The following is a 27696-nucleotide window of genomic DNA, read 5'->3' on the forward strand; positions in this document are numbered from 1 at the left end:
TGAGAATGCATGTGGTGCCAAATAGTCAGACATACTTAAGAAGCACATTTCATATACTTGAATCAGTCAAAGGAACACGTGAAGAATGTACAGTAAGCCCAGGTTTTATGCAGGTTGTCATGTGGCCCAGGGAGGAAGGCTTACTCCCATTCTCCCACCGCTCAGCACAAAGGGATTGAGCTCTTCTCTTCCTTAATGGGGATCATTCAGGATGGATTTTACCCTCAACTGGTTTACCCTTTGATGTTTTTAATGACCCTGCTTTAAGTTTCCAAGATTTCTTCTTAAAGGAATGATATCCAGAATGAATCAACTTAGTGCTTCACGATTGATTTTAGTTTGAAAGGGTTCCCTCTACTGGTAGACGAGGAAACAGGGGGAAAAAAGTGCTCTTCAAACGTCATTGCATTTGTCAACACATTTTTATTAAACCATGCCTCATTACATCAGCAGGCACTCAGCCAATCACTGCTCAGCATGTTGCTGGACATTAAGGCAGAACAATCAAGAGTTGTACATTTTGACATCATACAGGAGGAGAGCACGAGACATAGCGCAGACCCCACTGCCCCATCCGGGCCCCCACTGCGGGGCCTCACTGTGGGGCCCCATATGGGCCCCCACTGCGGGCCCCCACTGCGGGGCCCATCCGGCGGTACCAGAGTGTTACGCTACGATGACACCAAGTTGCAGTATATGTCAATTCAGTGTTGCAGCACTTATCATAGAAACAATCTTAACCAATGGGAGAGTGACGTCTTAAGCTGGCTAACCTTTGTGGAGTGCAAGGCTGTGTATGGATTCTTCTGAATAATACTGCTGTGAGATCGTTCCTTTGTTTGGATGGTTCATGCCATCTTACATTTTGGAAACAATCATGTATCTGATACAAGCATCTGTGATAGACCTGTGCTTTGTCTAGAGATATGAAGTACAACGGGTTTCACTCTCTGCAATGAAAATAAGGCACTTGTGTTTATACTTAATAGCTGCTGAGTCACTTCTTAAAACCACACACACACACACACACACACACACACACACACACACACACACACACACACACACACACACACACACACACACACACACACACACACACACACACACACACACACACACACACCTACCTTCTTCAGGTTCAACATCTAACGTTGAAGGTACAGTTGCTCTAGGAACATCCAAATATGGCCACATCAACAACACATGCAACAAGCCCATATAGTCTTTGGCGAGCCATCTTCACAGATTAACATAGCATAAGAAAATGGCTAAAATAAACCGCTGGGTCATCTTCAAAAATAATAACACTGTTTAAATGCAGGAGATACTAAAGACATTGAATAACTATACATTTCATTGTAAATGCATTGCTTCATAACAATAGTATTTGGCTAAATAAATGTGAATGTGGATAAAACTTAGTAAACAAGCATTCTGGTACTTCAATTGGAAATAATAGTTTTCCTCAGCAACCAAACTATTTGCCATTTGTGCATAGTTAACTGGTCCTCGTCAATAAGGATGGAAGTCAGATCTGCAGAAACGTAGGACTCCCTAACGTTGAATGACCCGTGTCCTTCGTCATATCGCCCCTTCTACAATACAGAAACCACCTGGATGGCTTGCTACCGCTTGCTATGGGCGGATAGGTTTGGACTCACCATGCAGGTATGGCCCCATGCCGTTCAGCAGGCACACCAGGGGAACCCAAGGGAACTACGGCGTGTGGACACGTTTGAAAAGACGATGCAACTCCAAAACACACACTTCCAAGAGATACACATTCATGCTGCGGTCAAAGCAATGCAGAGCACTGCCGTCATGTCGTCATGCTGTTGTTTTCTAACCCCCCCTGCAGAAGAGCGTTCATAAAACATCAGCCTATCCTTCATGAGCTGAGCCTCGTCCAGGGCCCCGTAGGTCGGGGTGTGAGGGGCTGAGCCTGGTTCAGGGCCCCGTAGGTCGGGGTGTGAGGGGCTGAGCCTGGTCCAGGGCCCCGTAGGTCGGGGTGTGAGGGGCTGAGCCTGGTCCAGGGCCCCGTAGGTCGGGGTGTGAGGGGCTGAGCCTGGTCCAGGGCCCCGTAGGTCGGGGTGTGAGGGGCTGAGCCTGGTCCAGGGCCCCGTAGGTCGGGGTGTGAGGGGCTGAGCCTGGTCCAGGGCCCCGTAGGTCGAGGTGTGAGGGGCTGAGCCTGGTCCAGGGCCCCGTAGGTCGGGGTGTGAGGGGCTGAGCCTGGTCCAGGGCCCCGTAGGTCGGGGTGTGAGGGGCTGAGGGAGACAGTGCACAGGAGAGGGACTGAGGTATGCAGTACCAAGAGTCTCGTAAGGGGTTCTGGCGTTGGGGGACTTGGTAAGAGGCGTGTGCAGATGCTGCTCCCACACGCCGCGGGTCGGGCCTCAGACGTAGATCCCTTCTGGGTTCAGCCCGGACTTCAGAGGGCTGTGCAGGACCCGGAGGCGCCCCGGGACCGGGTGGGAGTACAGCGGACGCTTCAGGGACCCGCAGAGAGCCCCCACCTCTGGAACAACAAGGGGGAAGGACTGCTGGTAAATGACACAAGTTTCAATCTATGATTTTGGAAGATGAACCATGCAGAGATAAGACGAGGTTTAGCGGAGGTTTAGAGTGACCTTTAGGCACGCAGTGGTCAAAGATGTTCTTCATATAGACTTCCCAAATCCCTCCCAAAAGGGGATGAATCATAAACATTACGACGATAAAGCTATTACTAACTCATTTGTAATAGTTGTCGTCATAGCCCGTCCAATCATTTCATTGGGTCTGGATGAGATGATTGTCAGTCTGAGTCCCCACCCGGTCACTTGACCCGTCTCTGCTCTGGGTACGCAGACTGGAGTCTTCCACAAGGTGAGCAGAGCTGCTGCTAGCTGGCTAGGCGTGTGTTTCAGGGGAGTGCCTTTGAGGGGCCACTGGGGGGGGGGGGGGATATTTTCGGTTGGATACTTTCAAAATCGAGTTCACTCTGGCTGTGTCTCCAAATGTCTCTTTCAATAAAATGTCACACCACAAGGGGTCAGCATTGTGCTGTGAAGCAACCGGTTCCCTCAGCTCCATAAAAACAAGGACCAAGGCTGTGGCTGATCAACACATCCATTAAGAGGACACCATCTCAGAGACCACTGAAGGGTCTTGTTGTCAGGCAAAATACGTCTTGGCATCCAAGAAGGATTTGAGTGTGGTTTGATGTGTATAGCGTTCCTGAGATGGGTAAGGAATATGAACAGAGTATTTAAACCATGATGTAGTCCACCCATCTTCAGTCTGCCTTCAAAGATGAAGAGAGAAGGAAAGACTAAAGGAATCGGGTGACGTTTGGTATTCTTCCCCCAGGCCATGGTTGGCATGAGGGCCCCTAGTGCCACTGGGGGCCCCCTAGTGCTGCTGGGGGGCCCCCAGCGGCACTGGGGACCCCTAGTGCCACTAGGGGATATTATTCTCTGCCTCTCTCCATTTACTTCAGCTCCTTGTTTTCCCAATGCCTGGAAACCAGCAGTAATTACCCCCACTTCAAGGCTGTCCATCCAACCAATCCAACCCACACAGACCTGTCAGCATTCAGAATTTAAGTACATGAAAGAGTATTTTCTGACCAATAATAGCCCATATAAACTGTGGCAATTTTCCACTGCACCCTATGCAGTTAGAGTTTAGGAAACATCATTCCACTGAGATAGCAAAGGGCTATTTCATTAAACTAATGAAATCCGGTCTTGATAGCTGTTGTTCATACTGTTTCCTTGATTTAAAAGGCTTTTGATACTGTCAATCATACTGTTATTCTATACAAACAGGCAAGTCTAGTTTCAGTTCAAGAGTCCTTCCTAAACTCATTGCACAAGATTTGATGACACTAGCTCATCTTAATCTGACTGAACCGTTGGTACATCCGAGTTAAAGAGAGGTAATACTTATTGTTGAGCACTTAATAAAAAGGTCTCCAGACGGGTTAGACCTAGCCTAGTGAAAGGTATAACTATTAGGCATCAATGACTTCTAGCAGCTGAGCTCTTTATGCACTCATTGACGACCACACTTATCTAACTGCGCTACAAGCTAGTCCAAGGCACAGGTGACCTCGCTGTAACCGTTAAACACTCCTTACAAACCATCTGTGAACACTCTGGATGAGGAGAACCCAAGGAGCTGCCATCCCTGGATCACCATCCAACAGGAGAACGGCTTTAACTGAGTGTAGAAATAAAGGCGCATCATCTTGCGCCACCATCACTTCAACTATTTCTGTCGTTCTGCAGGGATAATGCTGTGATAATGATAATGTTGTGATAATGATAATGATAATGTTGTGATAATGATAATGCTGTGATAATGAAAATGCTGTGCACAACAAAAAAAAAAAACATTTTGTTGTGCAAGCCCCAGTAAACAAACAAACAAACAACGATGTAAATAGATCACCGATGCTGTGGCCGGGAGCCGGGGGGTCCAGCGGGCCCCCGGGGGCCGGGATGTCCGGCGGGCCCCCGGGGGCCGGGGGGCCCGGTGGGTCCCCGGGCTCTGCTGGCAGCACGGTCACCTTGGTGCCCGTCTGCTGGATGAACTGCTGCAGGTTGACCTGCCGCAGCTCCTTGGTCAGCTGCTCCAGGTCCTCCTGCATGTCCTGAACACAGCAGGGTTAAGGGTTAATCCTGAGGGGGACAGGTCCTCCTGCATGTCCTGAACACAGCAGGGTTAAGGGTTAATCCTGAGGGGGACAGGTCCTCCTGCATGTCCTGAACACAGCAGGGTTAAGGGTTAATCCTGAGGGGGACAGGTCCTCCTGCATGTCCTGAACACAGCAGGGTTAAGGGTTAATCCTGAGGGGGACAGGTCCTCCTGCATGTCCTGAACACAGCAGGGTTAAGGGTTAATCCTGAGGGGGACAGGTCCTCCTGCATGTCCTGAACACAGCAGGGTTAAGGGTTAATCCTGAGGGGGACAGGTCCTCCTGCATGTCCTGAACACAGCAGGGTTAAGGGTTAATCCTGAGGGGGACAGGTCCTCCTGCATGTCCTGAACACAGCAGGGTTAAGGGTTAATCCTGAGGGGGACAGGTCCTCCTGCATGTCCTGAACACAGCAGGGTTAAGGGTTAATCCTGAGGGGGACAGGTCCTCCTGCATGTCCTGAACACAGCAGGGTTAAGGGTTAATCCTGAGGGGTGCACCTCCTGAACAGAGCAGGGTTAAGGGTTAAGGGTTAATCCTGAGGGGTGCACCTCCTGAACAGAGCAGGGTTAAGGGTTAATCCTGAGGGGTGCACCTCCTGAACACAGCAGGGTTAAGGGTTAATCCTGAGGGGTGCACCTCCTGAACACAGCAGGGTTAAGGGTTAATCCTGAGGGGTGCACCTCCTGAACACAGCAGGGTTAAGGGTTAATCCTGAGGGGAGACCGGTGCACCTCCTTCATGGCCTCCAACACAGGAGGGTCCTTAAAGGAGACCTACTGGACCACCAGGAGGGTCCTTAAAGGAGACCTACTGGACCACCAGGTGTGAGTGTGATTAGCCCTTACAAGCCGGTTCTGACATCACAGGTGGGTGTGTCCACCTAGATGTTAAGTTCATTTCTCCTTTATTGTCCCTTTGAGGGAGAAATTCTAGAGCCGGAGCAGTGGGCAGGGCAGCGCCCGGGAGCAGGTGGGGGTTCAGGTGCCTTGCTTAAGGGCACCTCCTCCTCCTGCACAACCACTGCCCCCCCGTCCATATTTTTGCCTACCGGTCGGGATTCGAACCGGCCACCCTCCGGTTATCGTTCCAACTCCTTAACCAGCCTACCCAGTGGCCTGTAGCAAACGTTGCTCATCTGTCCGTCACACATCTAGGTGGACCCGCCCACCTGTGATGTCAGAAGCGGCACATTTTCAAAACGGCTTGTAAGGGCTCATCACACTCACACCTGGTGGTATAGTATGTCCCCTTTAAGGTTAATCCTGAGGGGCAACAGGACATTTAAAACAAGGCTGATGGTCGCTATGTTAAAGTATCAGAAGCACAACCTGGTCAGGAGAGTACAGCCGTCCAGCCCACAGGGAGGACCAGCGGCCTTCATTACAACCACACCCACTCAATAAACCATTTGACACAATGACAGTCAAGTGTCAATAATATCTGATAGACTTAAAATGATTAGTGTTGAGCGTGCGTCCATAGCAGCGGTCTGCTGTACTGAGATCCCAGACCGCAGAAGGCCGGTCTCAGCGAGCCTCGTAATAAGTTATAGCTGTTAAAGCTAGTATCTGAAGTTTAATTATAGTCTTTAAACCAGTGTTTTGTTTTAATTAACCATAAACCAGCCAGCTCCCACCACCCTGCATGCAGCCTGTGGGCTGGGCTGTCTCCTGGAGCCTCCTGCTGCTCTGAGCCTCCTCACCTGGAGCCTCTAGGGGAGGGGGGGCCTCCTCACCTGGAGCCTCTAGGGGAGGGGGGGTCTCCTCACCTGGAGCCTCTAGGGGAGGGGGGGTCTCCTCACCTGGAGCCTCTAGGGGAGGGGGGGTCTCCTCACCTGGAGCCTCTAGGGGAGGGGGGGTCTCCTCACCTGGAGCCTCTAGGGGAGGGGGGGCCTCCTCACCTGGAGCCTCTAGGGGAGGGGGGGTCTCCTCACCTGGAGCCTCTAGGGGAGGGGGGGCCTCCTCACCTGGAGCCTCTAGGGGAGGGGGGGCCTCCTCACCTGGAGCCTCTAGGGGAGGGGGGGTCTCCTCACCTGGAGCCTCTAGGGGAGGGGGGGTCTCCTCACCTGGAGCCTCTAGGGGAGGGGGGGTCTCCTCACCTGGAGCCTCTAGGGGAGGGGGGGTCTCCTCACCTGGAGCTTCCTGCTGCTCTGGCCCAGGGAGCGCTCCACGGCGCGGCAGCTGCTCTCCAGCTGGAGGGCCTGGCGGTCCTGGGCCTGGAGCTCGGCCCGGGCCCTGAGGGCGTGGGCCCGGGCCTCCGCCTCGCTCAGCCTCTGGCTCTCCTGCCGCTCCCTCTGCTGCCGCTCCTCCTCCAGCCCGGCTTCAACACACTGACACCAGAGGACCATTAGAACAGACCAGAGGACCATTAGAACAGACCAGAGGACCATTAGAACAGACCAGAGGACCATTAGAACACACTGACACCAGAGGACCATTAGAACAGACCAGAGGACCATTAGAACAGACCAGAGGACCATTAGAACAGACCAGAGGACTATTAGAACACACTGACACCAGAGGACCATTAGAACAGACCAGAGGACCATTAGAACAGACCAGAGGACCATTAGAACAGACCAGAGGACCATTAGAACAGACCAGAGGACCATTAGAACAGACCAGAGGACCATTAGAACAGACCAGAGGACCATTAGAACAGACCAGAGGACCATTAGAACACACTGACACCAGAGGACCATTAGAACACACTGACACCAGAGGACCATTAGAACACACTGACACCAGAGGACCATTAGAACAGACCAGAGGACCATTAGAACACACTGACACCAGAGGACCATTAGAACACACTGACACCAGAGGACCATTAGAACAGACCAGAGGACCATTAGAACAGACCAGAGGACCATTAGAACAGACCAGAGGACTATTAGAACAGACCAGAGGACCATTAGAACAGACCAGAGGACCATTAGAACAGACCAGAGGACCATTAGAACACACTGACACCAGAGGACCATTAGAACAGACCAGAGGACCATTAGAACAGACCAGAGGACCATTAGAACACACTGACACCAGAGGACCATTAGAACAGACCAGAGGACCATTAGAACAGACCAGAGGACCATTAGAACAGACCAGAGGACCATTAGAACACACTGACACCAGAGGACCATTAGAACAGACCAGAGGACCATTAGAACAGACCAGAGGACCATTAGAACAGACCAAAGGACCATTAGAACAGACCAGAGGACCATTAGAACAGACCAGAGGACCATTAGAACACACTGACACCAGAGGACCATTAGAACAGACCAGAGGACCATTAGAACAGACCAGAGGACCATTAGAACAGACCAGAGGACCATTAGAACAGACCAGAGGACTATTAGAACAGACCAGAGGACCATTAGAACAGACCAGAGGACCATTAGAACAGACCAGAGGACCATTAGAACACACTGACACCAGAGGACCATTAGAACAGACCAGAGGACCATTAGAACAGACCAGAGGACCATTAGAACACACTGACACCAGAGGACCATTAGAACAGACCAGAGGACCATTAGAACAGACCAGAGGACCATTAGAACAGACCAGAGGACCATTAGAACACACTGACACCAGAGGACCATTAGAACAGACCAGAGGACCATTAGAACAGACCAGAGGACCATTAGAACAGACCAGAGGACCATTAGAACACACTGACACCAGAGGACCATTAGAACAGACCAGAGGACCATTAGAACAGACCAGAGGACCATTAGAACAGACCAGAGGACCATTAGAACAGACCAGAGGACCATTAGAACAGACCAGAGGACCATTAGAACACACTGACACCAGAGGACCATTAGAACAGACCAGAGGACCATTAGAACAGACCAGAGGACCATTAGAACAGACCAGAGGACTATTAGAACAGACCAGAGGACCATTAGAACAGACCAGAGGACCATTAGAACAGACCAGAGGACCATTAGAACACACTGACACCAGAGGACCATTAGAACAGACCAGAGGACCATTAGAACAGACCAGAGGACCATTAGAACAGACCAGAGGACCATTAGAACACACTGACACCAGAGGACCATTAGAACAGACCAGAGGACCATTAGAACAGACCAGAGGACCATTAGAACACACTGACACCAGAGGACCATTAGAACAGACCAGAGGACCATTAGAACACACTGACACCAGAGGACCATTAGAACAGACCAGAGGACCATTAGAACAGACCAGAGGACCATTAGAACACACTGACACCAGAGGACCATTAGAACAGACCAGAGGACCATTAGAACAGACCAGAGGACCATTAGAACAGACCAGAGGACCATTAGAACACACTGACACCAGAGGACCATTAGAACAGACCAGAGGACCATTAGAACAGACCAGAGGACCATTAGAACAGACCAGAGGACCATTAGAACAGACCAGAGGACCATTAGAACACACTGACACCAGAGGACCATTAGAACAGACCAGAGGACCATTAGAACAGACCAGAGGACCATTAGAACAGACCAGAGGACCATTAGAACAGACCAGAGGACTATTAGAACAGACCAGAGGACCATTAGAACAGACCAGAGGACCATTAGAACAGACCAGAGGACCATTAGAACACACTGACACCAGAGGACCATTAGAACAGACCAGAGGACCATTAGAACAGACCAGAGGACCATTAGAACACACTGACACCAGAGGACCATTAGAACAGACCAGAGGACCATTAGAACAGACCAGAGGACCATTAGAACACACTGACACCAGAGGACCATTAGAACAGACCAGAGGACCATTAGAACAGACCAGAGGACCATTAGAACAGACCAGAGGACCATTAGAACACACTGACACCAGAGGACCATTAGAACAGACCAGAGGACCATTAGAACAGACCAGAGGACCATTAGAACAGACCAGAGGACCATTAGAACAGACCAGAGGACCATTAGAACAGACCAGAGGACCATTAGAACACACTGACACCAGAGGACCATTAGAACAGACCAGAGGACCATTAGAACAGACCAGAGGACCATTAGAACAGACCAGAGGACTATTAGAACAGACCAGAGGACCATTAGAACAGACCAGAGGACCATTAGAACAGACCAGAGGACCATTAGAACACACTGACACCAGAGGACCATTAGAACAGACCAGAGGACCATTAGAACAGACCAGAGGACCATTAGAACACACTGACACCAGAGGACCATTAGAACAGACCAGAGGACCATTAGAACAGACCAGAGGACCATTAGAACAGACCAGAGGACCATTAGAACACACTGACACCAGAGGACCATTAGAACAGACCAGAGGACTATTAGAACAGACCAGAGGACCATTAGAACAGACCAGAGGACCATTAGAACAGACCAGAGGACTATTAGAACAGACCAGAGGACCATTAGAACAGACCAGAGGACCATTAGAACAGACCAGAGGACCATTAGAACAGACCAGAGGACTATTAGAACAGACCAGAGGACCATTAGAACAGACCAGAGGACCATTAGAACAGACCAGAGGACCATTAGAACACACTGACACCAGAGGACCATTAGAACAGACCAGAGGACCATTAGAACAGACCAGAGGACTATTAGAACAGACCAGAGGACTATTAGAACAGACCAGAGGACCATTAGAACAGACCAGAGGACCATTAGAACAGGGTTAATGGGTGCAGTCCGCTGTGTTTCTATTCAACATGCTCTCCTTATCCACAGAGCAGTCCCTAAAATGGCGCTCTTTAAAATGCAGCGCCTCTGATGTTACTGTATCCTCCTCCCCCTCCACCTCCCCCTCCTCTTCCTCCTCCTCCTCCTCCACCTCCTCCTCCTCCTCTACTCACCCCCACCTCCTCCTCCTCCTCCTCCACCCCCTCCTCCACCTCCTCTCACCCCCTCCTCCACCCCCACGTCCTCCTCCTCTCACCCCCACCTCCTCCTCCTCTCACCCCCACCTCCTCCTCTACTCACCCCCACCAGCCCCATCTTCTCCCCCACCTCCTCTACTCACCCCCACCAGCCCCATCTTCTCCCCCACCTCCTCTACTCACCCCCACCAGCCCCATCTTCTCCCCCACCTCCTCTACTCACCCCCACCAGCCCCATCTTCTCCCCCACCTCCTCTACTCACCCCCACCAGCCCCATCTTCTCCCCCACCTCCTCTACTCACCCCCACCAGCCCCATCTTCTCCCCCACCTCCTGCTCGCAGCCCTGCAGCCGCCGCCGCAGCTCCTGCAGCCGCTCCTCCAGCTGCCGCTCGTTCTCCAGCTCAATCTGCAGCTCGCTCGCCCAGAAGTCCTCCTCCTCCACCTCCACCTTGTTCTTCCTCAGACGTCTCTCCAGCTTCAGGATCTCCTCCGTGGGCCCTCCTCCTCCTCCTCCTCCTCCTCTGTCCCCGCCGGGCCCCCCGCGCTGCTCCTCCCCCCAGACCTGGAGCTCCGCCTCGTAGGAGCCCAGCCTCTGCTCCAGCATGCCCAGGGTCTCCCTCTGCAGCCCCACCAGCCGCACCAGCTCCTCCATGCGGCAGGCCCAGAGGCCCCCCAGGGGCCCCGCCGCCTGCTGCTGCTGGCCCCCGCCGCCGGCCCCCAGGAGCAGCCTCCTCTTGGCCTCCGCCTCCCCTGCCCTGCCTCCGCTCAGGATGTCCCTCAGGCCCCTGGGGGCCCCGCTGAAGGTCAGCGACTTGCGGCGCGGCTCGCGGCGCCGCATGGAGCGCTCGCCGGGGTGGCGGAACTTAGCCAGCGGCGGGAGGCTCTGGCGGTGGGGCCCCCGCTCGGGGCCCCTCAGAGGGGGGCCCTCGGAGGGGGCCCGCTCTGTGAGGGAGGGCCCCGTGCGGAGCAGGATGAGCTGGACGTCCCCGGCGTACTGCCCCCAGGTGTTGAGGGAGGACAGGGGGCTCTCGTGGGGCGCCAGCAGACGCTCCGAGTCCCGCCACCGCTCCACCAGAGTGTACCTCCCAGTGCGGCCTGGAGGGAAGCACACCGTCAGGACCGGGGGGGGGGGGGGGGGGGGGGTGTGTGTGTGTGTGTGTGTGTGTGTGTGTGTGTGTGTGTGTGTGTGTGTGTGTGTGTGTGTGTGTGTGTGTGTGTGTGTGTGTGTGTGTGTGTGCATACACAACTCTACTTTAAATGAGCCCACGATACACGTTGCATCTGTGAACTCTTCTAAACACTTTAATAGAAACAACCAGATGGGGCGGGGGGGGGAGGGGGGGGAGGGGTGAGTCACACCTCCCATGGGCGCTTCCTTGACTCCCGGGCCCAGGGAGGAGGAGCGAGCAGAGAGATCCTGACTCCTCCCCCTCTGCTAGGTGAGGCTGGGATAGACCACCATGTGGGGCTCCTCTCTCTACCATCAGTAACCAGGCTGCTCCATTTAGAGCGCAGTAATAAGCATTATTAAATAACATTAGGTTAGGTTAGGGCTCACCCTAACCCATGGTTAGAGGGTTAAGGATTAACCCGGACCCTAGTCAACCTCAGTTAACATGAACACAAACGATTACTAGACAATAAGTTAACTGTAACTATTAGTATATGATTTTTACTGCATTAACTAATTAATAGTTCATCAATGGTTGATATATGTACCGGCATATATCTAGACACCAGCTCCACATCATAACCTCCTGGTTCTAGAGACCAGCTCCACATCATAACCTCCTGGTTCTAGAGACCAGCTCCACATCATAACCTCCTGGTTCTAGAGACCAGCTCCACATCATAACCTCCTGGTTCTAGAGACCAGCTCCACATCATAACCTCCTGGTTCTAGAGACCAGCTCCACATCATAACCTCCTGGTTCTAGAGACCAGCTCCACATCATAACCTCCTGGTTCTAGAGACCAGCTCCACATCATAACCTCCTGGTTCTAGAGACCAGCTCCACATTCAATACTTCTGATTGAAAAGTATTTTTGTGTCCAATTTGTGTTCAAACCCCCTCCCACAAAGGTCAGGAGGAGCAGGGGGTGGAGCGGCGGGGTCAGAGTGTCCTACCTATGGCCTGGGCGAGGGCGATGACCACGTCGTGGCAGGTGGTGGCCTCGGTGACCCCGCAGACCACCCGCTGCACCCCGTCCACCCACACCTTCAGCTCCATGTCACCCGTTCACGCTGGGCCCCATGGTGGGAGGGCTCCTCTGACGGCGGCGTGGGGACTGGGCCTGGCGGCTACCTTACTGGGCGAGGAAAACAGGAAACACCAGGTCAGGAAGGCCTCTCAAAGGCCTGTGATTGGTCGTCTCTGCCGTGACATCACATCCTTTATGTAGAGAGAATAAATGCAAGCTAAGCTCATGCATCACGTTGCACACTGACGGTTATTTTAGAAACTAAAACAGTGGAATACAGCATAACTTTATTTTGCTTAATAAGGAGAATATTGACTTTTGAATGGTCCTGCTTAGCATGGGGGAAACAGCCGGACTTCACAGTTTCTCTGTTCTCATCCTGAGAATAGTACAGGAACACCTTATGAGAATAGTGTTACAGGAACACCTTCCAACAGGCACGCTGAAGTCAACTTCCTGCTTTTGTTTCACAAACCACATGAGAGCAGCAGGAGAGAGAGAGAGAGAGAGAGAGAGAGAGAGAGAGAGAGAGAGAGAGAGAGAGAGAGAGAGAGAGAGAGAGAGAGAGAGAGAGAGAGAGAGAGAGAGAGAGAGAGAGAGAGAGAGAGAGAGAGAGAGAGAGAGAGAGAGAGAGAGAGACACTCGATGACGTTATCACAACGCAGGAAAAGGACAGGAAGCGTGGCGGGGAGAGAGAAGGCTGTTGGTTAAAGTTAATGACAGCAAGGGGGAGGAGGGCTAAACAAAAGCTAGCACATCCAAGACTAAAATACGCACTTCACAACAAGCACTCATACAAGAAACTAGACAAAACAAAGGGAGCGATTTAGCGCTCAGTGCATGAAGGCTGAGCTGTCAGATTAGCTTCTGTGATTCTTGATGGGAAATTATAATTTGAGGTAAAAAAAAACAACTGTTTGAAATGGAAGAATATGTTTTATACCTTTTTGTATCTGTACATGTCATTTGTAACTTCTGGTAAGTTGGTACTCTGGCCAGTGTTTTCCATTGACTCACTCCTGCGGACCCCCGGTTATACATTTTCAGATTGATATCAGAGCATGGGTAAAAAGGCACCGCAGGAAAAGGAAATTGTCATTCCGTAGGATTGCACAAACATTATGCGTCATTAAGCAGGTTGTCTGGGACATTTCCTTCAAATGGTCCATGGGGTTAGTCTGTTCGGACCGTAACCCAGACAGGGTCAAACATGGCACAGCTGAAGCAACATAGGACCGCTATCAAAACACGCGTTCACAACACTACCCAACATAACCTACCAACGCCAGACTGGGTCCCTGAGGACACAGAGACTTCAACACTGAAGCCAAGGGCTTCTGAAGCCTAATCTAGAGGATGGCTTGCTGATAACAACTGTCATGTGAACGGGTAAACACATAAAGGGTAGCTGCTAGGAAGGAGTTGATCATTCTTGGCATATTTACAGCTGGTTACAAAGTGATTTTGTCTTTCATCCCGATTGCCCTTAAATGGAAGAAAGTGTTGGGATGAGGAGGAAGCAGCCTCACGCGTACCACAACACTGCAGTGACCCGCAACCCGCTCTCCTTGACATCTCATTACTTAGAAGCCAAGGTAGTTAAGTGTAACAAAGTGTATGGTGCTGTAATACAATTCTCAGGCACTTTAGCATATTTAGGAACACTAGATGACCCGCAAATATCTTGCTTCTTCATTTCTTGTGTGTTACTGTCTTGGCTAAATGCATGCTTTTACAGAAGGGATTTATTTATCTTAACATTATATCAACCATCAATACGTAAGTAAGTAAAAAACAAGTGAAAGTTAGAAGTGCTAAAGGTTACAGGTGTAGGCAAGAGTCACAAGTGCAGCAGAAGAGAGCCCACTTTTAAAACTAAACAACAAAAAGATGTCTCCTTCCTCTCAACTCCCTCCATCTTACGTTCTCCACTATTGACAAGTGTTGCATTTCCCGTGCATGTGATGGACAATCAAGACAGATACTCTGAACCAATCAAGGAAGGGATGGCTTGAATGGTCAGATATGGGCCATAACTGGCTCATAAAGACGAAGGCATAGTGAACTCAAAACAGATATTCTCAGCCCATTTCACTCCCTGATAGCTGATGGGTGGCTAGCCATCTCCAGCCTGTTGTCAATACGACCCAAAAAGACTGATGCGAAAACCACAAAAAAGGGTTCTGTGAATGTGGTTAAATCTTTGAGTTGCGTGTAAAACACAATATTATCTATTTGGTGGTTTTAGACTTACAGGAAGTGATGTAATCTCCCACTGAGAGACCATCAAAAGAAAGAAAAAACACAATTTATGGGGGCCTAGTACGACTTGGGAGTCAGATAGAGACGCCTGGTCTCTTTAACATGAATAAGAATCATAATATGAATCATAATAACATGAAGTTTAGTCCTATAGAAATAGAAGGTGATCTAGGGCTCAAGGACACTTGGAGAGAACGAGAGACCTGGGCCCTGTCCCAATCCTCCCCCTTCCCCTAGATTTGAGCCCTCACCCTAGATTTTCCATGTTCCCGCGAAGGAGTAGGGTGTCCCAATACTTAAGGGAGCAAGGGGGAGTGCCGTTTTTTCCCTTAAAAATCAACCCTTGGACGCGAGCCAGCTCGGGAGCTGACTTGCAGCTAAGGGCACTCAAAGCAAGTGTTCTTGTTAAGGGGAGAGAAATGGGACTGGGCCCTGGTTTCTCTTTCATATGAAAGAGGGCGTCAAGCACATAAGCCCACATAGCCCTACATATACACGTAGGGCTAGAGCCCCCTAATGTATGATATGATATTATCATATCATATAATGTATGATATGATATTATCATATCATACATTACGGGGCTCTAGCCCTACAGAGGGCATCATCCAATGCTCCACCTCCTGATGGCTCAGCCAATGGCCTGCTTCCCAAACCTATCGATCCAACATGCATATATGAGAATCAGACCTCTATCTAATTTGAAGAAAAAGTTATGAGCTAAATGCACAAAAAATGTTTAAATCCGGTAAGGAGCATGCCACAGGCCCCTTTGACCTTTTGTGCCTTGTTCAAAGGAAGTCGTAAACATGCCAGCATTGTGGTTTCTATCTTCATCCTCCAACTTGAAACCACCGACCATTCTTTGCCCATTTCCTCTAATGTGGGAGTTCACACCTTCATGCTCTTTCCAGATGGTTAGACATGACAAAATTCATGCACAGGTTCCCCTGGGTCCCAGGTATGACATATCCATGATGAGATATCTACCTCTAGCAGAAACAAAGTTAGCCAAAACAGCCATTTATTTGACTGGGTTGGAGCACAGAAACAGGGCAGCTTACCAGATGGTAACCAGGTGCATGGCTACTACAGCAATGCACCTGGTCTTTCGAAAGTCCAGAGCAGAAGAAATATGTCATCCCTGCCGCACTCTTAAATCTACGTTCTGTATTGAAAGAGCATCACCAAACCTTTACTTTACATAACCCAGAACCAGGGTCTCCCACGTCAGGTCCTGTGGCCCGCCAGGCCTGTGGTCAGGAGGACGTTTTAAGGAGTCCAGTGACGGGACTGGGGACGCTCTGCTGGAAACACTGATGGTTGAAGGTCAACATCTGACATCTGTTGTTGTTTACGGGAACGCACTTCAGCAGGTCTGAGATTTACAACAGAGCACAAGTAGACTGTCTGAACGGAGGTCCGCCTCCTGCCTGTTATATATATACGTTATTTAGAGACTACACTCCCACACACACACACACAGTCTTGTTTCTAAATAACGTTTACCACTCGCAGATATGACTTCGTTGGTTGCTTGTTATCAAAAGTAAAACGTGTACTCGAGTAAACCTCAAGCAAACCATAATCATTTTGTCGTAACTTCATCTTCTAAATACATATATTTTGTTGATGTGTGTTTTGTTCTGAATCAGGATATATAATTAATTAAAGCCTTCGCCTTTGCGTATTGTTGTTGAGACTAAAATAGGTTTATTCGCCAACATTTAGTGGTTGGTAGGCGGAGTTCCCTGGAGTTAACAAGTTTTCAAATAATGAGTGCCTGCCAAGAGTGTCCCAACAACAGAACTATGAGTACATAGCAGCATGGTGCCACTCTATAGACAGCAGCACCACCTACATAGAACCAGCCTTCAATATGTCTGTAACTTGCCCTAAACAAAATGTAATTTTCAAGCAAGAGGACAATACAAGGAGCAGGTTTTGCAAAGAAACTGAACCTGTGTTTCCACAACACACCAAAGATTGACAAAAAATTTATCGTCAACAAGTGAGTAGCTCAATACAAGATGGTGGATCCAAATGAGAAAACATAAAATAAGTTCCACTGATGAGAAAAAGCCACGTCAATGTGTAAAGCTACTTAACTAAATGCAAAAAAAATACATTTTGAGAGGACAAACAAGTAAAGGAAAAGATCATAGAACAATCTCAACAGCCAAAACACTATTGAGGAAGAAACAGACTCTGATGAGGAAGATTATGAATTGTCCTATGACGTTGGCATCATCTCCATCAACAGGGGTCAAAGGTAGAGCCCAGAGGTTTTGGCACCCAGAAACCAGACACTTTTCACGGCAGAGTCGACCCTGGTGCTGTGGTCACAAGGCTGAAAGAAATTTGACTTTCTCAAGAAGATCATTTACCAAGCAATGCACGTCTTGGAGGTGTAACAGGTGCAGTTATGGGTGCTCATGGTGAGCTGGCTGACAATTCAGGATACCTGCAATGGCAATCACAAGAACCTCGTCCCTTGGCACTGGACTCATCCTCGGACTTGACTTCAACCTTCAACCTAGTGGCTCTAGCGGATGCTTAGTATGGAAGTGGTCCACATTACGGATGAGAGTGCAGTCAACTACAGAACTCTGAAGCGCAAGTGGGAGCGACATCCCTCACTAGGCAAGAGAACAGCTGATCCTCTTACAGACCTGAAAGGGATATTCCCTGAAAGGTTTGATGGCACTCTTAGTCTTTTTGATGTGGAAGTAGAAGCTTTCACCAGATGCCAAACCAAACCAATCCAGCTGCACAGAGCCCGTCACCAAGTCCAGATGTTCTGCTGTCCCAATTCCCTCCAGGCAACATCCAGTTCTCCATACATCACCACCAGAGCATGCTGATCCTCCAGAATGTAGACCCTCACACGTACCACGTACGACTCCGCTCAGCTGACGCAAAAACATCGCCAGCCAAAACAAGATCTGGTCGTCAATCAAAGCTGAAATTAGGAAAGTTAAGAGCAGGTTCTGAGGAACTAGCTCCAACGTGAGTCCTGGGACCCGTCTCCACTAGTAGTCCACTTTTACATATGAATTTGCACTAGTGCCGAGTGTGTGGTAGCATTATCCTGACATGACACTTTTCAGTATTATTTTCATGCATCAATATTGAATGCCAACATTTGTTTCTTATGTGTCAATATAAAATGCATACGTTTTATTTTGACAGATACATTTGTTGAACAGTAATTAATTGTCACATCTCTCCCCCTTCGTTGATTGTGTCACTCCCTGTCCTTAACTTTCTTGTATCTCTGATTGTCCTCACTCGCCTTGATTGTTTTCACTTGTCCCTCATTAACATCAGCGTTCTGACCCACACAAAGCCCTGGCAGCATGCCAGTCAAGTCACGCATCACCTACAAAATCCAGAAATCTCTCCATGGACTCTCACCCAAAACCTCACAGATCTCCTCCACCCCGCACTCAGTCACGCTCTCTGCGGTCCTCTGACAAGGAATTGCTGGCCATCCCCCGCAGTAGATTGTGGACCTTTGGAGACAGGGCATTCTCTGCCAATGCTCCCACACTATGGAACAGCCTACCACTCCACATCCGCTCTGCCCCATCCCTGCCCATGTTTAAAAAAACACCTCAAAACATTCCTCTTCACCAAGTCCTTTGACCCCTCCCCCTTGGGTATCTTGAAAGGCGCTATAAAAATCAAAGTTATTATTATTATTAGCGTGTTTCCCTTCCTTTTTCCCTACGGTTCCCGGTTTTCTGATTCCTGCCTGTTTACTCCCGACTACACCTTTGACTTCTCCCTGCCGGATTGTTTGCCTGATTGTCAACTGATTTCCTGTGTACCGACCTATCCACTAGTAAAGACCCTGCTTTCTCACAGCGGTCTGCCTCCGAGTCGTGCTTTTGAGTCCTATTTCCCCTGCTGCTCACCCGTTACATTTATCTGTACTTGTATTATGTTGTCACTTAAATTTAACCATTTAGATTTTGAAATATCAGTTTTACTTTTCAAAGATTTCAAATATCTAAGGGTTGTTCAATTGTTCATTCATGTTGAATCTGCTCTACAGCTAGCTATTTTGTAAAAAGGGGTTGTTATAAAAATACGCAATCTCTTTAAATAGGTGTTATCATACACTGCAACTCTGGTTATCCGCATTAAAATGAAACTACTAAACAAAATACTGACTAACACGAAATTGTGTCTCACGTTTCAAAATGTTCTCAATGGATTGGGCTTAAGATTAAAAATGATATTAAATGTTGGTGTATTTCTTGCATCTCTAATCCAGTGCTCCGGGAAGGTAAACATATTATTTGCAAAAGTCATCTTATCTCTAAGCCAAACATGCGCATTTGCAGTAGTATCTTCTCTTCGTCTTTATCTACTTTTGACAACTGATCGTATTTCCAATATTGATGTTGGAAGTCATATAACTAACATATTTAGCACATATTTCTATGTAGAATAACTTTGATGTTATTTATTTTCATTCATTTAGTTCAAGTTGAATGCACTCAGTATTCCAATGATGTTAGAATCTGTACCCAATACATTTTTCTCCGTTTTGGTTGAGGGCAAAAACTTAAATATTATTTAATTGAGTTAAATTACATTTATTTAGTTTTTTGTCAAAAGCACAGTATTTCAAGACTGTACCTTGTCCGATTCTTTGTAAGACTGAAGCTCTGTGTTTTCAGAGATATAGCGTCCAGTATAATTATATACATTCACCGAATAAAGATTATGAAAATAAAATGTACATTTCTTGTTAGAAATTTTTATCAAACAGCATTTTCATGGAGAATATACCTTAAAATATTGCTTATCTACGAAGACAAAAAGGAGTGTTTTTCATATTTTGTGTTAAATCATTTTGATTCTACATTTAATTGTAGTTAGTATTTGTGATGAAGGAAATACTGAAGAAATGTAGTTTCCACCAATTTACAAATAATGAAAGTCAGTTTTCTGATGTATTTCAAACCAGAGCTTTCATAACCTGCTTTTTACTCTAGTAGAGCAGCTGGATACACTTCTCTGTATCTGTGTTAGCTGCGGCTGAGGTTCAGGGCAGGGTGCTGTCGGCATGCTGGAGAGCATCTCCCGGCGGGTACAATACCAGCTGGAACGGAGCGGGAATATCTGTTGAATATCCAATATCTTTCTTACTCAAAGAAAGTCTTTCAAACTACATAAAGTGCTTCTGGGTTGCATGATTATTCACATACACAACCACAGCAGCGCTATGCTGCTTCACTTTTCACTTTCCGTTTTGATGTTGTGCGTTCCTGGCCCTTATATTATATTTATATTATTTATTATATTTTAGTGATGAAAGCACATACTTACAAAAACAAGTGTGCCTAAACCAAGTGATGAGGGCTCAGCCCTTTCAATTACACCTACTTACAATGTACCTACTGTGTTGTATTACACATTGACCACAATATCTTTCATGGCAAATGAATAAGTGGTCAAATATTAAACAGCAACTTCTCTAGTTAGACCAAAAGTAGGTGAATCCCACGGTTGATAACCCTTCTCCGGCCTCCACCCCAACATCTGATAGAGTCGCAGCCAGAGCAACAGGTTAGTAACATAACATAGCAATCTGTTGGTACTGAGGACCACTGGAAAATGGGCTCTCTTTATGAGTGGGAGTGTGATGACATTTAACATTGAAGATAAACAATGTTGCCCTGACATGCATCTAAGATATGTTTAACCAGAATAAATATAACGCATAATTCACAAACAATTCAAAAAACAACAATTCTTTAGATATTTATTGCCTGTGAACCAAGCCATTTGTTGTTGTGGAGGCCAGGCCATCCCAGCGGTAGAGGGAAGCCATCTGCAGCTCTACAAAGCCCCTTCCTCCCCTACGGCCGGCCAGTGTTTGGAGGTGTGCCCACACAGCCTGTTCCCTTCAGCCAGGGCAGGATTCTGATCTAGTGCCGATCAAATGATACATTTATAGTGAAAAATAAATACAATACAATACAATCACAATGGTTGATTTGGTTTTTTGAGTGACTGGAGGACGAGGACGTATTCCAGCCTGCCACAATGTTGAGGTGGAGGGGGAGTCGCTTAGCCTGGCTGTTGTCAGACCCAGCTCAATGGTAGATTGCACGTTGGTCTGGGAGGCTGCTGTCATTTTCTTCAGCACCAGAGGCGTGATCAACGGGCCGAGTTAAATTGACTCTGTACACAGTTTGCTGCTTGCCATCGCTTCCCTGTCGTCATGGTGTTAAACCAGCCAATAGCGCGCCAGGGGGAAAAGCCAGCTTGGTGATTGGCTCCCGCAAAAACGTATTGAGACTAGAAAGAAATGCATTGCTCCTCTCCAGACCCTTCTGCAGAGCCAACTCAAATGGCCGGCGGGCTACCCAGTCTAGGAGTCACTGGCTCTGTGTCTGTGGAGTTCCTCGGCTAAATACTTCAGGCCTCCACCACCGTGCTGCGGGCGCCACATTTACTAGGATTCTTCTTCAGTAAATAACAATAATGCTGGATTATTTATACTAAATATAGGTATGTATATCGGCATTTCGAGTGTCGTACATACTTAAGTAATCTATGAAACTTGCAGCATGCTGGCGAATGAGAGTAAAAGGAGCAGCCATTGAATACAATGGAGACTTTATGCTATTCTGGTGGAGGGGAAGTAGGAACAGAGATCAGAGCAGGGCAACCAGCGAAGCACTCAGCGGCTAATTAACACTTCTCCAAGCAAGAGCACTCCATTGTTCATGACAATGAAAGACCAATGGAGTCAATACTTTGAAAATGACCACAAGACCTGGGGGCAGGGACATGTCTGAGACAACACAGCCCCGGGCAATGCTCCTCTTCTCCTGAAGACCTCAGGTAGCTCTTTACTCACTGGTGGTCCACAGTAAGGATTGGTTATAGTACTTCTTAGTATCCATTTCCAAACAATGTTTAATTTCAAATGTACTTCCTGTGTAGAGAGCCATTTTATTACTAAGAGTTTATACTGTTCAGTAATTGGTACCAGACCACTTCTGATCTCAGGGGGTAAGGCCTACCCCGACACAGGCTGGTAGCAGCAACACTCACTGAAACAAGGAGTCAACCAAGAAAAAGATTAAGTCGAGAGAAGGGGAAAACAAAATGTAAAAGGAATACAGAAGGAATATACAAAAACCCAAAGGGTATGAGAATCCCCACAGTTGGGACACTCTTGCAAAGCATGCAAAACAACACGACCTCCTGCATGCTTTTATACAGCTCAGTAAGGAGCTGCTGCCTTGATCCTGAAGTGTGGAAACTGATAACAACCATCAGGCTTTGCATTCCCGGGCAGAGAGCAACAGCCTGGGACTTTCAGAGATACGAGAGCTACGGGTCCATGACCCTGGGGTATTGTGTCTGGGTTAACAAGTCACTCCATTTGATCACGGTGCATTGCCCCCATATAAGAAGACTGAATCATAGAAGCTGTTCATACTGACACTTATTGTTGGGTGCAATTGGCACCCTTAGCTCCATATATACAATGAATATATACAATTTCTAAATACAATAATTATTGACGCAAAAAATATATTATTTTCATTGATTCAACCAAACAGGCGTGTTATTGATTGTGATGCATCAGCTTCGTCTCTGCAGGATTCTGGGAGAGCCCATTCCATTATGATGAGAACAAATCATGCTTCCCATTTAAACAATAATAATCTATAATAATCTCTGATAATGAATCCGAGATGTTATGACGTTTTATGAGTTGGCATTTGCAACATTAAATGGGGAAACTCGTAAAATGATTCCAAATGAACATGTTTTTTTTGTTACTTGTATTGTGTACATTTGTGTGCGTCATGTAGTAGAACATACAAATGTTATACAGCAGCACCAGCAAAGGTTACAGAGAGAGATTCAAAGTTGCACAAAGAAGCCATAGTAGGGCTGTTCGATAAGACGATATATCAATGATCGAGGATATATATCGGGGGACGAGAAAAAAAGTCTATAGATAGATATTGCATGGGGTGCACATAACTGGTACGCAAGTACTCATGCACGCCCATAATCAGCGATGCGTAACGTCACTTGTATCACTACAACGCTTTTTTTGCGTAACTAACAGGAGATCGAAAAAAATCAAAAAAGCAAAATACATTGAGCAGCTACTTTGGCGTTCGCCGCCTGCAAAGAAAAGGCAAACGGAGCCGGAGCAAAAGAATTGTTTTTTTTTGCGAAAAGTGGCACCAAGATGTTCCGTGGCTCGAAACGAATGAGCGCACAAGCGCACTCCATTGTGTGCGTGCTCATGTGCGCTGTGCACCGCGCACACACTGGAGAACTGCACTAAATCTGCTGATCGCTCCTTTTGTGAGATATTCAAACGCTCCGTGGTCAAGCTGCAGTTTGATAAATAAAAAAGGTGGAGCAAAAGACACTGGTGTGCTTAAGAAGTTGTGTATTGAAAATGGAATCTCCTTTGTGAAACGGGGTACGTTTCATAAGATCAGATGTTACATGTGGGGCTATGTGTGGGGTGCGTACCAAACACCATCTCCTGGTACTCACCTGAGTAACTCACTAAAAAAAGTTATGTGCACCCCTGTATATTGCCCTCTATTGTTCCTATCGCAATTTTACTTTACGGCACTTTTTACGTCATTCAGACCCTGCTTTACGTTTATTAGACGTGCTTGACAAATTAAAAAAATATAAAAAACAACAAATCTACGCTGTAAGGGTCAAGAAAGTATATTCTTTTTACTTGTATTATGTACTGCAGCTACCCTAACAAAGTGTGTGCTGTTGCACACAGTATGAGTACAACTGGGACAAACTACAGGTGACGTCTCTGATCAGCACACCTGTAGTGCCACCCACGTATCTTCTGCTGCAGAGGACCGTGGGGCAGTAGAGCCAGAAACCATGCTGGCTTGCCTTGCATACTGCAAATGTAGCAGAGAGCAGTTCGACCACTCTCGGGTCTCAAACCGGCCACCTCTCAAACTACGACACTATCGGCATGGGAATTGAACGCTCTAACTGCTGAGCTAAAAGCCCAGGCTTCTAACTCAGCGGCTAGAAGCATTCTTAAGGCTAGGGGTGTGATTTACAAACGTACTAACGCCAGCTAGCCCAGGCTAGTTGGCATCAGTTACACAAAATGCGACCAGGTGTAGTACAATGTCCTGAAACTGCAATTTCCATACTTGTATTGGGACATACTATATATTTTTCTTGCATACTAGTAGTATGGCCATTAGAACGCAGGGAGAGTCTTTAGTGTGTGGATGTGTGGAGCTCGTCCTGGACAGTCTGTGATCTTGATGATCACTTCTAAGAGAGTGTTGGGCCACGCTGTGTAACGCTACGGTGTGTGAGGATGTGTGGAGCTCCGTCTGGACGTCTAAGAGAGGGTTGGACCTCGCTGTGTAACGCTACGGTGTGTGAGGACATGTGGATCTCCGTCCAGCGGATCATTCTGATGTCTGTGTCTCAGTGAAGGTAAAGCTCAGTCTAACCACACGGTGTGTGGAGCCTTTCATAATCAACACCGCTTGTTATAACGCTCATACACAACAACGGTACGAATGCTGCGATCCATTTGTATGGTACGCCGGTACGTCCGACCTGCTCTAGCGAGAACATGACGTAATTTCCTGGCTTGCAGCACTAAACACAGCACAAAACAAACAACACAACTTTACATTGTATAGCACGCACAGCAAGACCGTGCAATGCATAAATTGGTGACGGGATTAAAGCAGCAATGTAATCAAGTGTGTAAGAGCATTTAAAATCAACATTAAAATGACTGACGTGGTACAAATACCAAGAAAATAAGTCTCTTTACGGGCGCAGCCATTTCATTTGCTGTCGAGTCATAAGGTCAGCTTCACTGAACTCGCTCTACTCTCAGAATCCCGAGTGGGACAGGTTAAAGGGGGCGTTCCTCTGTGAAATACAGCAAGAAAGCTGGGAGATTTACACCTTACGACTCGTACGGACTGGCATACCATACTAATGGATCGCAGCACAAAAAAGAACCACAAAGTGTCCATGGGTCGTAACACGCCCTCCTCCTCCTAGAATGCTCCACCTAATCCAGCTGATCAGCAGGTTCACGTTAACACCAGACTCTCTAGCGCCACCACCAGTTCAAACAGGAAGTTAATCCATATCTCAGCAACGCTTTCACACATGGAAACCAAACTGGGTCCACGGATTGAGACCCCATCCTGAGGACACCCCATAACTTAAGTGACCTCTGACCTCTAGGGGCGCTATAATGACAAGCAGTGAGATCGTATCTCAGGCACGCTTTAACTTATCGAAACCAAACTTAGTACATGGACTCGGGTCCCCATCCTTAGGACGCCCGACAGATTTGGTGACGTTTGACCACCAGGGGAAATATAATTACTAACACTTTCACGTAGCGACACCAAACTTGGTACGTGGACTCATGACATCATCCTGAATGTGCATAATACATTTGTTAAACTTCCACCACGAGGAACGCTATAATTAGCCAAACTTTTCCGTATCAACACCAAACTTGTTACATGGAGTCAGGACAGACAAAAGTTACAGCCCAGCAGCCACGCTGGACCCCCTCATTGCTGCTTTGCAGCTATATTTATATTTGGTTCTGATGTTGTTCTTATTTATGTATACTTATTGCTTACTGGCTGCAGTACTTGAGATTTATGAAACGTAGTGATGCTTTTGTTTATTGGCTGCACAATTGGACAATTCTAAAACTAGAAACTGAGTGTTTACTTTGGGATTCTCTTCTTTTTTTTTCCTCATTTAATATCCTTTAATTTTTTTTTCTTTAATTTGTATGTAGTTGACAGGATTATCAAAAAGGTAGTGATGAGGCATGTGGTGGTTTTGGGTCGATTTTTTTATTCTAGAGTTTACAGACAACGTACCGTGATATACAGTAGGCCTATATCGTTACCGAGATATGAAATGACCAATATCGCACAGCCCTATGCCAGAGTAACAGCAAGAGTCTGTAGGCCTACTGGCAATATGTAGCCAGATGTAGATGGACGGGAAGCTGGAAGATGTGTTATGCAGCTTTGAATTTAGGATAAAATTCATAGGATTTAAATTAGATCGCATGGGTAGTATGAAAGCCTTGAGCCCCGCAAAATGTGTGAGTCCCCTGGTGCAAGCCGCCTGCACGGCTTTTAAACTATCAGCCTCCAGAGCCCAGAGCAGCTCCTCTCCGGCCCAGAGGTCAGGGTTGGCAGAACCGTGAACATCTGGACGGCACGTTTCAGCCATCATAAAGCCGCCTTTGTTCCCGAGCCATATTACTCTCTCAGGGCTTCACGGCCAGCAGGGGAATAACAGTACGACCCAAACATATTATAGTAGCTTTGGTTTGAGGTAAGCCAACTTCATAAAGCATGCATTTAATTATTTAATACCACAATACATTGAAAATACACCGCATGCATCCATAGCCTACCTTTTGGAAGATTTGTTGTAGATATGACTGTCGCTCAACCAAGTAGCCTAGTCTAATATTAAGTGATTTGGCCTCTGAATAAAATTACCAGGACCAGATATGATCATGACCAAAACTAAAGCTGGACTCAGAAAAGTGATCGACTGGCCGATATCGGAGTCAACATGCCAACTAAACTAGGCTACTAACTTTCTTAAATAATGTTCAACTTTAAGGGTTTCCTCTGTATTTTCACCTTCCAAACGATTTGATATTCCATTGACTTTGTGAGGTATTTAAATAATGACATAGAAACCCCAACCAGAAGATCTCTAAGTCTCCAGGGCAGAGCTTGTTTATAAGAGGATTCAGACGTGCAGACTTCATCACAACGATTCAGATGTTAATCACAGGTTGGTTAAGGTCGACTCGATCATCAACATCCACACATCCAGACATACATCCAGACATACCGCTGAACTATGAGCCTCCTGACTCTTGATGTTCCGTTATATCTCTCCCAATGGTATGAAGGCTGAGCTTCGGCTAATTCCTGGATCAGAGGAGCCTAATAATTGTCCCTTTATAAACAGAATGTATAGATGTAAAGTCTATAGCCCGACGGACCGATCAGAGTCCGCTTCAGCCTTCGTATTCAGCCTGAAGTTTATGGAAAAATCTGTGATGAAGGAATTCCGCCAATGTCTTCCTCTCCTCCATTGCCCACTTTACCACCAAACGCGACAAAGTAACATCTTATCTGCGGTAGCCTACAAGAACAAAATAACAAATGAGATAAAAGATGTATTACCGTTCGGTTCGTCTCCGGAAAGTTTTAAGTTGTCCTGTGCTTTAGCCCTTGCGGTGTTTCCATTATACTGCGGAAAACGACCCTCTCCCCATTCCTGGTGAATCCATGACAGAGGAACTGGGACACCGCAAGGAATGCTGGACTATTTAAAGCTGCAATAGGCTCCAGTCTGCTGCTTGAGGAGGAGAGATGGGGTTTAAAGCTGCAATAGGCTCCAGTCTGAGAGATGGGGTTTAAAGCTGCAATAGGCTCCAGTCTGAGAGATGGAGTTTAAAGCTGCAATAGGCTCCAGTCTCCTTGAGGAGAAGAGGTGGGGTTTAAAGATGGACCTCAGGCTTGTTCTCAATACAGACAAAACAAAATGTATGTGCTTCTCCAAAGCAAGAACTACAAATTTCAA

The 27696-nt window shown here is 47.5% G+C and overlaps 1 protein-coding gene across 3 annotated transcripts; it reads right to left on the bottom strand.

The window, feature by feature from the left end:
- Window positions 1-427: 427 nt before the first annotated feature.
- rassf8a (Ras association domain family member 8a) lies at window positions 428-27417 on the bottom strand. 3 transcript variants are annotated; one of them, XM_084477217.1, is made up of 6 exons: window positions 27297-27417; window positions 12698-12879; window positions 10898-11664; window positions 6819-7016; window positions 4438-4639; window positions 428-2518 (listed from the first exon to the last, which is right to left on the bottom strand). In XM_084477217.1, exons 2-6 carry the CDS (start codon window positions 12798-12800, stop codon window positions 2397-2399), a joined length of 1392 nt encoding a protein of 463 aa, XP_084333343.1. In that variant the 5' UTR covers window positions 12801-12879; window positions 27297-27417; the 3' UTR covers window positions 428-2396. The 3 variants fall into 3 exon arrangements, with proteins under 3 accessions (XP_084333343.1, XP_084333341.1, XP_084333342.1); XM_084477215.1 differs by having other exon boundaries at window positions 10871-11664; XM_084477216.1 differs by having other exon boundaries at window positions 10871-11664; window positions 12698-12875; window positions 27297-27377.
- Between the last annotated feature and the right edge of the window lie 279 nt (window positions 27418-27696).

Source organism: Micromesistius poutassou, assembly GCF_964030765.1.
Source record: "Micromesistius poutassou genome assembly, chromosome: 13".
NCBI lineage: Eukaryota > Metazoa > Chordata > Actinopteri > Gadiformes > Gadidae > Micromesistius > Micromesistius poutassou.